Source organism: Platalea leucorodia, assembly GCF_965183815.1.
Source record: "Platalea leucorodia genome assembly, chromosome: 8".
In the NCBI taxonomy this organism is placed as follows: Eukaryota; Metazoa; Chordata; class Aves; order Pelecaniformes; family Threskiornithidae; genus Platalea; species Platalea leucorodia.
The window spans coordinates 47,143,450-47,156,367 of record NC_138830.1 but is presented as its reverse complement, the minus strand read 5'-3'; the positions used below and the strand labels follow the sequence as shown (position 1 = coordinate 47,156,367).

Here is a 12,918-nt window from a genome sequence, read left to right as displayed (position 1 = left end):
AAAATAAGACTCAGAAATAAGATGCACAATACTATACATGAATCATTTATGATAACCCATTATGCTGGTGCCCCTTTAAAGGACACTTTAGGGCATATTCTCTTGAAATATTAATAAATATGAGTTAAAACTATTCTCCCCTCTAGCAGCACTTAAATTACTCTATACATGTCTAAAATGTCATACTGCTTTCCACCTTGTCACAAGTCCTAATATTTTGAATCAATAAAGACAAATCTACAACAAAATAACAGAGCCCTAGGATCACCTATTTTCAGTCACTTGGTTGTTTGGGTGGGGTTTTTTTTCCCCCCATTCCCTGTTAGTTCTGCTTTTGACAATCAAAAATGGGCATTTGGAAGATGAGCATTTAAAGCCACAATGCCCAACAGTTATCCTTCATATACAGCACTACAGACTAATCTGCTGAAAGTCCTTCAACTGAAGATTAGAATAAACAGCAACGTTTGTCTTGAGCTGATACTTTCATCTGCCAGTCATATATGTATTTTAAGACAAATCCTCAGGCTAAATGAAGCACATGCATTGTAATCTTTCCTGTAACAGTCTTTTTACTAGAATATATTTAGAGACCTTTTATCTTAACTAATACTTGTATTTTTCTTTTTTAAGTTTTCTTGTGTGCAATAAAGGGAGTTCTCGTTTTTAAGAGCTAGAGTTCTATACTATGAACTTTGATACATTTTAGTTCCCACAGTATTTTTGTAAAGGTATTATTAAACATTATAATTAAAATAATTATACTTGGCAAATAAGCGAATTAAGTGCACTGTGGAACGTGTTCTATCTTTTCTTTCTTTTCCAAAACCGCTCAGTTTTCCATCAGTTTGCAAAATCCAGTAGTCTGCTCTACCAGTCATTACCATGAATTAGATAGAGCTCCTTTTGAGTAAAACTGTGCAGAAGCTAAACGTGTCAAGATGGCACATAGGCTTCCACCCTGTGCTAGCTAATTTGATTTCTTGTTAACTTCTGACCCACTGGATTCATACACTCTCTAGGAACCACACGCAATAGCTCAGATCACTTATTAAAAAGGCACAAAACATTACTCAGTTGCCCTGAAGATATTAATCTGCACGTGTACGTCTTCCTAATGATGTGCTGGAAGTAGTGAAGTCTTTGTTCAACAGACAAGAAAACTCTCACATCTCTAACTCCAGCACAGTGTGGTTTTCCCCCCCATCCTTCTTTACAAGACTTAAAAAATTACGAGGTGTACTCCACGTACCTCTGGAACTTGTTCCAAGCAAATCAGATCTTAATAATAAAGGATTCACTTACTCATGATCTGCAATCACTCATTTTAATTACAAGCTTTTAATGTGACCTGCCACAGTTATTAGTGTACTACAGAAAGGATCAGCAGTCGGAACAGAAACAAAAATCCCGAGGGCAGATTATTTCAGCATATTAGGAAGCACCACCCCAGGATTTCCACCACATGGACAGTTTCTAACAGTTCAAAGACAGGTAGATGTTGCACAGCGATGACAGATTCCTTGGCTTCAGTCCTGAAAACACATAATGCAAATGCAGCTATTCCCTGTCGTTAGACTACTCAGGCAACACGCTCGTTGCTACCACTTGCAGACCACAGACTCTGTTCTACACTGAGGAGATGAGAAGAGAACAAATAGCACCCCCAACTCCTGGATTTTACTGGGTATTCATAAAAAATGATCACAGATTCATCACTGCAGCCCTCTATAAATTTGTGTCAGTGTTGAACCTAGGATACTTTGAACATATTTTACATGGAACCTGCACATGCAAGCTTTGTCTTGTACTAACTAGCAGTGGCTTTAAATGCAGAAGTTCTATCTATATATACATGAAATATTGAAATGTTTCTATCATCATAGTCCTCAAAGAACTCACCCATTTTAAAGGAAAACAATTTGTAGTACCCTATAAGAAACTACCCACAAATTTATTTCAAACTTACTGCCATTTTCATGAAACACTTATTTTAAAATGTCCTGAAAACCACATTTGTTGGTTTAAAAAATATTAATACCAAAGTGACTTTGAAAGTAGATCAGACGAAGACAAACATCAGCATCATCAACAGAAAACCGGACAAAACGCTTAGGTGTTATTACACACGTTTAGCTGCTATGATGCTCCAAGACTTGCACAGACTCCATCAAACTAAACAGTTTCGCAGTTCAAAGTACATTAACAAATACAGCTTACATTTAATTCGGAACGGAAAAACGCGGGTTTGGGCTTTTTTGTGTTTGTTTTTTTTTTTCCTCCAGGGTTTATTTTCTTTCACCCTGTGCACTTAAGAGAACTGCAGCCTGTCAAAGGCAAGCACACAAGCGGACGCTGCGCAGGCCCCCAGCCGGCCCCCGGGGACAGCCCACGCCGCCGCTCCTCACCCGGGGGCTGCCGGCAGCGCCCGCCCCCCCGTGCCTCCCACGCCAGGGACGGGGGACCGGGACACGGGCGCCCACCCGGCCAGGGCCACTGCCTGCCTCCGGCCACAGCCACACCGCTCTCCCGTAAGTCCATCAAAGCGAAACAACATTTAATATATGAACTGAAGTATTTATGTACTCAGAAGTTGCCTTTTTTTTTTTTTTTTAACCTACACAAAACCTGTGGCGATGGAGCGGGTTTTAATACCCCATCGACCTCAGGGCAGAGGCAGGCCCTGGCATGCACGCTGAGGTAAAAGATCAACAGCCGGCAGAGCTGAACACCCCTGCAAAGCCCACCGTAATGGAGGCCTAACGCGGGCCGCTTCCCGCGGCAGGGGAAGCCGCACCACCTGACGGGAGCGAGCCCGGGCCACCTCCAGCCCCCCGCAATCCAGCAGCGTTCCTCTGGCCGCCGGGCAGGACGGCGGGGGCCGGGAGGGCCGACCCGGCCGACGCGACCCCCGCAGCCGGCGGCGCCGACCCCGCAAACGGCGCGGCCCCGCGCCCAGCCCGGCGGCGAGACGGCGCTCCCGGGCCGGCCGCGGCGGCTGCCGGCCCGCGCCGGGCTTCCCGGCCGCCTGAAATGGAGGACGGTTGGGCCGCCGCCAGGCGCCGCGCCCGCAGGTACGCACCTCGCCGGCGGGGCGAGCGGCACGGCCCCGCTCCCCGCCGCTACGGGGGAAGGAGCCCGCCGGGGGGCTCTGCCCAGCGCGGGCGGCCGCGGGCCCGCTCCCCGCCGGCGGTACCTACCACCTCGGCCAGCTTGATCCTGCCGAAGGTGCCCCGCAGGTAGTCCAGGTCGCAGCGGAGGCCGCCCAGCCCGCGGCGCTGGCTGACGGGCTCCGTGGTGGGCTGGTAGGGACTGCTGGCCCCCGAGATCATGGAGGTGCTGGACGCCTCGCCGTCGAAGCCCTCTAGGTCATCGCCGCTCCTCATGGTGCCGCCGGTGCCGGTGCCGCCGCGCTGCTGAGGGGCTGGCCGCCGAGCTCCGGCCCGAGCCGCGCCGCGCTCACCTAGCGGAGCGCCGGCTGCATGGCTCCCCCGTCCCCCGTCAGGCGGAGCGGCGCGGGGAGGGCGAAGGCAGCATGGTGCGGTGCCGTGCGGTGCTGTGCGCGCCCCGGGCCGCCTGCCGCTGCCGCCGCCTCAGCCCCGGCACCGCGCGGGAGGGGGAGGGGGAGCGGGAGGAGGAGAGCGGCGGCGCGGGCAGCCCTCAGCGCCGCGCGCCGCGCCCAGCGCCCCGCCGCCGGGGGGCGCCCTCGCCCCGCCGAGGGCCGCCCGCAGCCGCCGTGCCGGGGCCGCCGCGCCGCGCCCGGGCCGGGCTCTCGCTGGGAGGAGGCCGCCGGGGCACCCTCGGCCCCCGCGGCGGCGCGGCCACCCCGCGGCTCGCCCCGCTCCGCTCCGCTCCCCCGGTCCCGCTCCCGGCAGGGCAGCTCAGCTCCGGACGGGGACGCTGCCGCCGCCGCCGCTCCTCCCCCTGCGCTCAGCGGAAAGGGCGGAGAGAGCCCGCCCCGGAGGGCGCGCCGCGGCCGGGCGGTGCCTCCACCGGCCCTCGGCCGCCCGCCCGCTCCGCCCCCGCGGCCGGCACCTGCCCCCGGCCGCGTCCCCGCCCCCGGAGCCGCCCGGGCAGGGGAGGGCCCGCACCTGCCCCCGGGCCGCCGCCCGGCTCCGCTCCCCGCCCGGGGCGGGCGGCCGCCGGGCCGCGCCGCTGGGAGGCGGCGGCCGCTGCCTCCTGGGGGTTTTGGCGCTTCAGCGGTCTGCTGCGTTTTGACCCCGGGTTCTTTAAAACGCACCGATGTTGATGCTGACGCTGCGAACGTCGGCGACACTGACATTTGACATCGCGTTCCTAACTCGGAGCTAAGCCTTCGAGATACGTAAAGCAGTTCACACTGCTCGGAATTACGCTTCCAAGCTGTTACGATAGCGTACCCACCGTCGTTCGGATACTGGAAACCTTCAGGGTACTCTTCCGTGAGCGTTAGAAACATTTTAAAGTGCAATTTTAAACAGTGAAGTTTTCCAAGTAAACGGTTAGTTTTGACAGGCTCTGAATCACTTTTTGGAGACGCTTTTTCTCTTGCTGTGTCACCATAAATAAGGACAAATTGCAACATCATCTGGCAAATACAGGTGTCTCAAATGCAGCTGAAGAAGTTTTCTTAACATGGAGACAGACAGACAGACCGACCGCTGTGTACCACAGACTGACCTGAAATTCGAGGCGCTCAGTGTTGCACCCTGTGATCCGCCATCTCTATCAGCCAGATCCCTACTCTTGTTCTCATCATTGACAGCCTACACCGCTTTCTCTTCTTTCACGTTACTCGTACAGGACTTTCACGGGTATTAATTCTGCTGGCATCTTCCTCTGACCTCCAAGAGTCTTTCTCACCAATACAGTTTTTCTGTTTTCTGTGAACACTGTGGATTATCAACCGTGTGATTTCCTTTCCAGTTATCTTTGTGTTTTGCTTAATCTCTCCCTTTCAGTTCTCTTGAAGCCCCTTTAATCCTTCTATGGTTCTGCCCTGTACCATGTGATTTTTAATTTCAAGAGATTTTTCTTCTTTTCTTTGGCCTCTGTATAAACAGACCCTAAGAAGTAGGACCAAAGAGACAGACTCAGAGAGCGCACCAGGAACCCTGGATGGAGAAAGAGTCAGGTTTTTGTCTACCATTAAGAGTCATTGCTTGGTTAACTGGAGACACCGTTGAACACTATGCAGCTGATAGAAGTCTTTTCATAGCATCTCTGGGACACCCTGGTGCTGGAAGAGGCTGATATTCTCAAGCAAGATGAAGAGCTAGGGGGCATGCTTAAGAAACAAACACATTGCCCTTTGGTGATGGGCAAAGAGCGGGAAAAGGAAAAAAAAAAAAGAAAAAAGAAACCATGAGCAAGGCATGGAGAAGGATGGAAACTCTGTTGCTTGGGTCACAAGAAACTAGCCTAACGATATGAAATCATAAATGTAAGGGGGAAATCCTGGCCATGACGGACTAATAGGTTTTTACAATCTCGTATTTAAGTTCTTGTATAACTTGGGAGAAATCAGAAGTCTCACAAAGCTCCTTTTCTTGCAGCGAATGTCATGGGTAGGTGGTTGGCACTTTGAGAGCTTCTCTGGGTTCTTTTTAACTTAAGGCTCCCCAGCTGTCTCAGGAACACAGGATATCCACATTTACCTACAGAGACATTTAACATTTGTTTTCAGGGACTGCTGTGGGGGTTCTAGAAAACTATCCTGAGCAAAATAATGAAAACATTTTTGAAACATCCAGTGAACATTATTTTGATGAATCTTTTGCAGTATGTTGAAGGAGAATCAAAAGGTGGTATTGCAGAAGGCAAATGAAGGACAAAGGGAGAAATGGTTGAGTGATTTAAGAAAAAGGATAGGTGATAAGAGATCTTGGTTCTGGTTTGTGGCGTAGCCACTGCCTCCTGCGCAGCCTTCAGCACGCTTAAAAGCTTCGTTTTTCCTATGAAGTGGAGGACGCAAAGTTTAAATGTATTTAAAATCATTAGAGTGTTTTGAGAACGCTGCAAGGTATAGACACACCGAAACACCCCTGTTCTTCAGTGAGCTAATTGCCTAGGCAGTGAAAGCACAGTAAACTGTTCCCTCTGTTCTAACCAAAGCGTTATTTGAACAATTGTGAGGCACGTTTTTGGCAAGCGTGTTGACAGTGTCACTGACGGCGGTTTCACAGACATTCCAGGCAGCTCCTAGGGCAGCGGGATATCAGCATCGCCGTCCATAGCCATGGTGCCCCTTTCGGCACCAGGGTCTGTGCAGCCGGCATCCCCCTTGCTGTAAATGGCACTGAGCCAATACCAAGCCATACTGGGGGATTTTCTGGCGTCCTCCTGGACGGGTGGGTGGGCTGGACAGACTTGGCAAGGGCTTGTGAGGTTGCTGCCAACATTTAACAAAGGAATCCTTTACACACATTCTTGCCTGATACGGCACCTTTTCAGCCTGCTCTGTAGCACTTGAAGGGGGGGGGGGGGGGGAAATCTACGTTTAATATGTAAATAAAAGTATTGATCCAGTAAAAGGTCATTGCATTCATCCAAGACAGATCACGTTGCTTTCAGATAACTTTGTTTTTACAAGTTCACGAGCTTTTCAAGCACAGCCTGCCATTTCACTGTGTGGCTGCATACCAAGACTAGGAAAATGGGGAACCAGGTCCGTGATCAGCACTCAAGACACCACCATATTATCAAGCTAATTGGATCATGGAATTCATCACAGAGGATTTCACATCCAGCTAAAATATGACCGAACAGAGAAAAACAAGCAAGAAACACACAGAGGGGAGGAAATCCAAGTATGCTATTCGTAGACACTATAATTAAATGATCAAAGATCGGTATTTTTACAGAACAGTTAAGCCAGCTTTGACAGAATTAAAAATTCCCCATCAGAAAGAATCTCCAGTGGTGATAAATTAAAACCAACTGGTGATTTAGGTGTAAAAAGCAGTGGAAAGAGAATCTGAAATATTATCGCTAATCAAACTGAACAAAACAACCCTCATCTCTCAGCTTTCATCTCAGCTATTCATACAGCCTTTACTAAACAGCCTTTCATAAACTTGTGAACTTCTTGTGGGTTCATTTCATAAAGCACACTGAAGTTTTATTTTCACAATTAAAGTGTGTGATTCTACTGCAACTGAATATGAATATCACCTTAAAACCACATTTTTAAAGCTGCATTTATGTAGTTTTAACACACTTTAAAGTATTTTCACGTTTATGCATAAAATTTTGTACATCTGAATGGTGCTTATTACAAACAGTGCTTAAATGTAGTTCAGAGCGCAAAAGGAATTAGAATCCTAACAGGAAAGTTACATCTGTGCAAGTACCTGAAAAGAGCTGAGAGGTTCTTTAAGAAAATGCTCCAGTATTTCCACGTGACCGACCCAAAAGGAAGGAGCACTGGTATGCTGCCAAATTCCAAGAGAGCTGAGCAGTGATTAGAGTTTAACTTTGGCATCAGAGAGGAGGTTTTTTTCCCCCTTGAATTTCTCAATGTAAAAAAATCCTGAAGCTTTTTCTCAACTTTTCAGTTGGGGGAAAAAACCCCAAACACCCCACCCTAAAAAGCTAATAAAGAACTTGCTTTAGGAAAACATCTGGTAGTTTTAAGTGCCTTAGTTCAGTAAATTGTCCATTTTCACAGTGTGGGAGTGTGGCATGCACACTTTGAGTCTGTAGCCATGAGCAGCATGGGAAGCAGGCAAATAATTTTGCTGAGTCAGAGTTAGGAATTAATACAACGTACAGCAGGAATAAGCTGCAAATTCTGACACGGACTTTCAGCAGAAGGAAAATTGTACGAACAGTGGGGAGTCGTGCAGTCAGTTATCTCTAACTGGTGGAGGATGCCTGCTGCTGAACAGTACAAGGATTCCTGCTTCACCATGTCTAACCACAGCTGGAGTAGCCCCGTGCAACCTCCCAGGGTAAGACCACTCATCGTGAAGGCACCTCAGGAACAATAACGAGAACTGAATTCCTCAGCTAGGAGTCAAAGCACAGTCATACCAACCGAGGAACGTACCAAGAGAAGCAGAGAGGAGGACAGAAACTAATTTGAAGGGCAGCCTATAAAAGCTTCTTCCACCAAATATCCAGAGAGGTTTCACGGGCTGACAGCATAGTGCCCGCTTCTCAAATCTGACGGGTTGGTCAGGGTACTTTAGGCACATACTGACACAGCACAGCAAGCAACTCTTGGCTTTTCGTCTGGTTAAAGAAGTGCAGCTCTAGTATGAGAAAGTGTTAGTGAACCCTATTCCTATCCTGCAGTTACAGTATAACATCAGCCCCATGCATACTTTCAACACCTTCACCTGTATTCCAGCCCTTATGCTTTGGAAAATAAACCGAGCAGCCCTGCAAGGGCCTACAGATTGCGGCAGATTCCTCCAATATGAGCACCATGGGGCAGCCATCAGGTCTCACAGCTGGGACCAGAAGGCAGCGGTGACTGGAAGTCACCACAGGGCCTGACCCAAGGAGCTGTATGGCGTTGGCTTCACCTCTTAAGGGGACAGGTAAAAGTGTCAGTCCTGGAGTTTCACCATCACCGTCAGGAAACAGTATTTCTCCTTCAAAAACAAACCAACAAAAAGAAAAAAATCCCCCCAAAAGCAAACCCAATAAAGGCAACATTGCCAATAAAATTAGTTAGACCCTTACTTTGCAGACTTACGAACATGACTTTATATGCTATTAACAATGAGCCATTCGCAGAGCAACTTTTTTTTTTTTTTTTTTACTCCAGGATTAGAGGTTGACATCTCCTTCAGTAGTGTCTACTGGTCCAGGTTTTTTTTTTCCCCTTCCTTCATCACTGATGAAGTAGTCACTGACTCCTTTCACCTCTAAAAACTTTTAAGGACATCTGCAATCTGCAAGTGCCAGAGAGGGGTTACCTTGCAGCCACAGCTGGGCTGAAGGGCAGCAGACATTCTACATAGCAGGGAGGTGAAATTAATTTCTATAAAAAACAGAAGCAAAACCTCATATTCTTAAGAAAAGTGCCAGTAGACCTTTAACGGTGCTGGGAACCAGCCAAGACTGTGGGTTGTATTTCTTTTGAAAGAATCCTGTATAATGAAGCACACTGAAAAATATGCAGAGAGACTGACAGCAGTGTTTATTTTATTCATGGCACTACATTTATTCAGGGAACAGAAGAAAAAAAGCCCTGAACCAAGAAAAAAGGTAGTCTTCTTCCAATAAAACCATAAAAACACACAGGCCTAGAACAGAAGGTCAGAAAACACTAGTTCCCTCTGACTGCGTGGGCATGGTCACGCTGCCCCTGTGATATCCAGTATTTTTATAGCAAGAGATGGAGCATGTAGGGTACAGCAGGCCTTTGGAGGGAAAGAGCTGATTTTTATTCTTTGAGGAGGTGGGAAGCTGAAGGGGAGGATGAAAAAATTGTACAAACCATGTTTTATAAGCAAAGTTTTAAAGGTCCCTTAGCAGGCTTAAAAAAAAAAAAAAGATGAAGTACACTCACTACATTCTTTCTTTCCACGGACGAAATGGGCCAGCGAAAACAACTGACCTCAACTGTTTTAATACCGTGTGCGCTGTTACGTAACCAAAGCGGCCAGGCCCCTGCACTTCTGGTGGGGAACTGCAAATGCTAAAAACCTTCGTTTTTTAGTTATCCTTCCGAATTTGTTTTACTTACAGCTAAACTACAGTTTATTGCTAATATCAGCTAACATGACAACCGTTCAAAGAATATTCCTTTTTTTCAACAGCACTTAATTCCTCCATATGACAGAACTTTATATTCAGCTAATTTGGCTCATTGCCTTGCAGACTATTTCTTTAGTTACATGGGTCTTCTACATGCAAGGGAAAGTTCTGGCTTTTTTTTTTTTTCTTTCTTTCTTTTTTTAAACAGGAAAAATAATTTCAAGTCTTCCATCGCTGGCTATAAACTCAAGGCAGGCATATGGCCCCAGCTCTACAAAGCCATACACAGCGGAACTAATAAATCCTGATTCCTTGCAGACTTATGTCTTCTCTTCCTACCTTCCCCACCTCACCCCTCCCACTGAGCCCAATGACCCAGCACTCTCCCGAGGGTCCCTTTTCACACACAGCAGGCTTAGCTCCTATTTACGTCCTCGAACTACTGCTTGAGCAAAAGGAAGCAAGTGCTACGCCAGGTTCCATGTGTGCAGACCGATAGATTTTTGTTTGGCCTGTCTCGCCTATGAACTAGCCAAACTTACTTGGCAATCCCTACCTAAAGCAGAGGAAATCTTTAGATTTATTGTCTCCACCAAGCCACTAATTTTCATGCAACTGGTATTAAGTCAGCTATCTGCGAGATCTTTCTTGTTACTGAAGTTGGCCAAAAGATTTAAGTTATTTTTGAGGAGGGAGTAGAACAGGACAGAGCGCAAATGCAAAAGAAGAGGAAACAGTGCTAAAAATATTTAAAATATGACAGCATTCTTTTAATAGTTGTGTTGTACTTCTGTTCAGCTAAAAGGTGACTTGGAGAGATTTTGACAGGCTTTTGCTAAATTTGAAATATTTCAGATCCTGCCAATTTCACTGGCAATTTCTTAGCCCAGCAAAACAGCATTGCAAGGTATCGGTCAAAACATCCTAACGCAGCTAGTTAAACAGCTGCCAATTATAGTTGTCTACTGACAATCCAGTATTTTTCTGGGGCATGTGCGCTTTTCCCAGAAGAATACACCTGCGTGTAACAATTCATACACAAACTTCAGTATCAGTTAAGGAACCCCAATCTCTTGCATATATCAAAGGCTAATATACCACTTGCTTGTTTCAAAACCAGCCCATTGCAACAGGAACTAACAATTATTACCAAGGATACTGTCAGCTGACAGCTGTGAGTTGAGTCACACGGTCAGATTACAGCACAGACGATAAAAGTCTCTATCACTCTCCGTACTGACCTCCACACCTAAGCTAGATAAATCCAGTTCTGGGTTTGGCTGGAAGTACCAAGAGCTCTCCCCCTCGCCTTTTGCTTTTCTTCTGGATTGAAGAGATTTTCTGTGCAGTCAGTGTCTGATCTTCAATGAAATGGAACTTTTTCCTACTTCTCCCTCTCTGCCTATGGGCACAGGAACTTAAGTCTTTCAGACCATCTGAAAATTCTGAACATCTTCACTTTTCTAATAATCTCCAAAGCACAGTCAGTACACCAAGCCCTTCACGGATAATAATTTGATTCTTCTGGAAAAGAGAGGTTTTGATTTCATAGTACTTAGTGATTTATTATCAGTGTAAAATAGTTTTTATTAACCAACCACAGCAAGTGACATTCATTTCCATCTTTATCCTACCATTTAAGACATACATGACCAATATGGTCATTTAAACTTGAATGCAACATCCAAGTTTGCTCTGCAACTGAAATGTGCGTCAAGTCTGTGTTCAGATACAGCCTTTCATTACTGGGCCTCTGCCTAGGCATGTACTACCCTCCCGCAACACGTGCCCACCATTCCTATCTGCACTGTAGCCACGCTGTGAATTCGCTGTACCTGGCACAGGCTTTTCCTGCCCATCCCAGACCGCCCCGCAGGACAGTCAAAAGGCTGGTGTCAGACCACAAACTCTGCTGGGCTCTTTCACAGAGGGAAACGGGCAACACAGGGCAAGACAAAAAGTGTAGACGGTCACTTGGGCCAATGCACGCAAGTCAGAGTACTCCTAGTCCCTCAGACTGCAAGTCCAGTGAACAATACGTAGAGTTGGTCTGGTCCAGGCCTCAGTATCCATTATCTTTTCAGTGGTCTTATTCCCTCTGTTCTGGCAATTAACTCAATTCTAATGCTGGCATCTCATTCCCTCTCTAAAAGGAAAGTCCCTGTTTTTTGGAATGCTGTCAGTTTGGTAAACTGAGTGCCAGAGGTTTACAATTGCATGTTTCCTTTTCTCAAGAATGTCAATATTTTACTGCACGTTCTTGTGAATATTCATGCAAGACTATTCCTAGCACCTTTTAGTTGCAACCACCTTTCTGGCATATTTTGAAGGATTTCCCCCCCCCCGTTTTTAAGCATTTGGCAAGTCTGAGACAAGGATGACATTTTTACATGCGTCATAAAGCTACACAGAGTGCTACATACAAACAAGTACCAACAGTTTCATTAGTGAATATTCATACTAAAAAAATCAAACATTTCAAAGGCAGCTTGTGCAACCTAATTCAGCTTTCTTGTGCACAGATACAACGGTTTTCTTTTAGTGCTGGACATTGCTATTTCAGCTTTTGTTCTGAAAGAAAGGAACCAGAGTGTCTTAATTAAGACAACTCAAAATTAGAAAGAAAAAAAAAGCTTAACCCATATTAACAAAATTCTTAGAACTGAATGAAACTGCTTTTGTTTGGGAAAAAATCAGCAATTCACTCTTTGGAAGATACTTAGCCTAAAAAAAAAAATGCCAAACAAGAATTATTAAGGGAACACCCCAAGCAATGCATATATTACCTTGCAATGGCACCTTAAGCAGCATTACCTACAGGCACTGATCCCAAGTCTGCCACCTTCTGGACTTGGAACATTTCATCTCCAGAAACCTTCAGCAAAACATAATTATAATTTAATTGTCAGGCAGAGGAGAGTCAAAGGATCTTTTTCTTCAGATAAAAAGTTACAACTAGCAACGTTGATTCTGCCATACGGAAAGTCTGCAAAGGCAATAGAGAAAATTAACTGCTTCCCTTGTTTATGACATTATCTTACTGACCTCTTGCATGTAACTATTAGCGTGGTTTCAATATAACCCCTCTGGTAACTTGAAATCCGTGACTATGGATGCTGGAACACAAACCAAAGCGATTACATAGCTATTTCAGAGGGCAACAGTGCTACATATCAACTTACACTGACAAGTCAAATCTTTTGCATCAGTCATTTCTAAACAATGTCA

General features: G+C 46.4%; 1 protein-coding gene across 1 annotated transcript in view; it reads right to left on the bottom strand.

Annotated features, from left to right (window-relative positions):
* The window catches only part of CMTM4 (CKLF like MARVEL transmembrane domain containing 4), a 41,912-nt gene extending 38,353 nt beyond the window's left edge, over nucleotides 1-3,559 (bottom strand). Inside the window, exon 1 of the mRNA XM_082319699.1 lies at nucleotides 3,201-3,559. Within this exon, the coding sequence (XP_082175825.1) occupies nucleotides 3,201-3,386 (186 nt within the window). The 5' untranslated portion in view covers nucleotides 3,387-3,559. The remainder of the gene's footprint in view (nucleotides 1-3,200) is intronic.
* Between the last annotated feature and the right edge of the window lie 9,359 nt (nucleotides 3,560-12,918).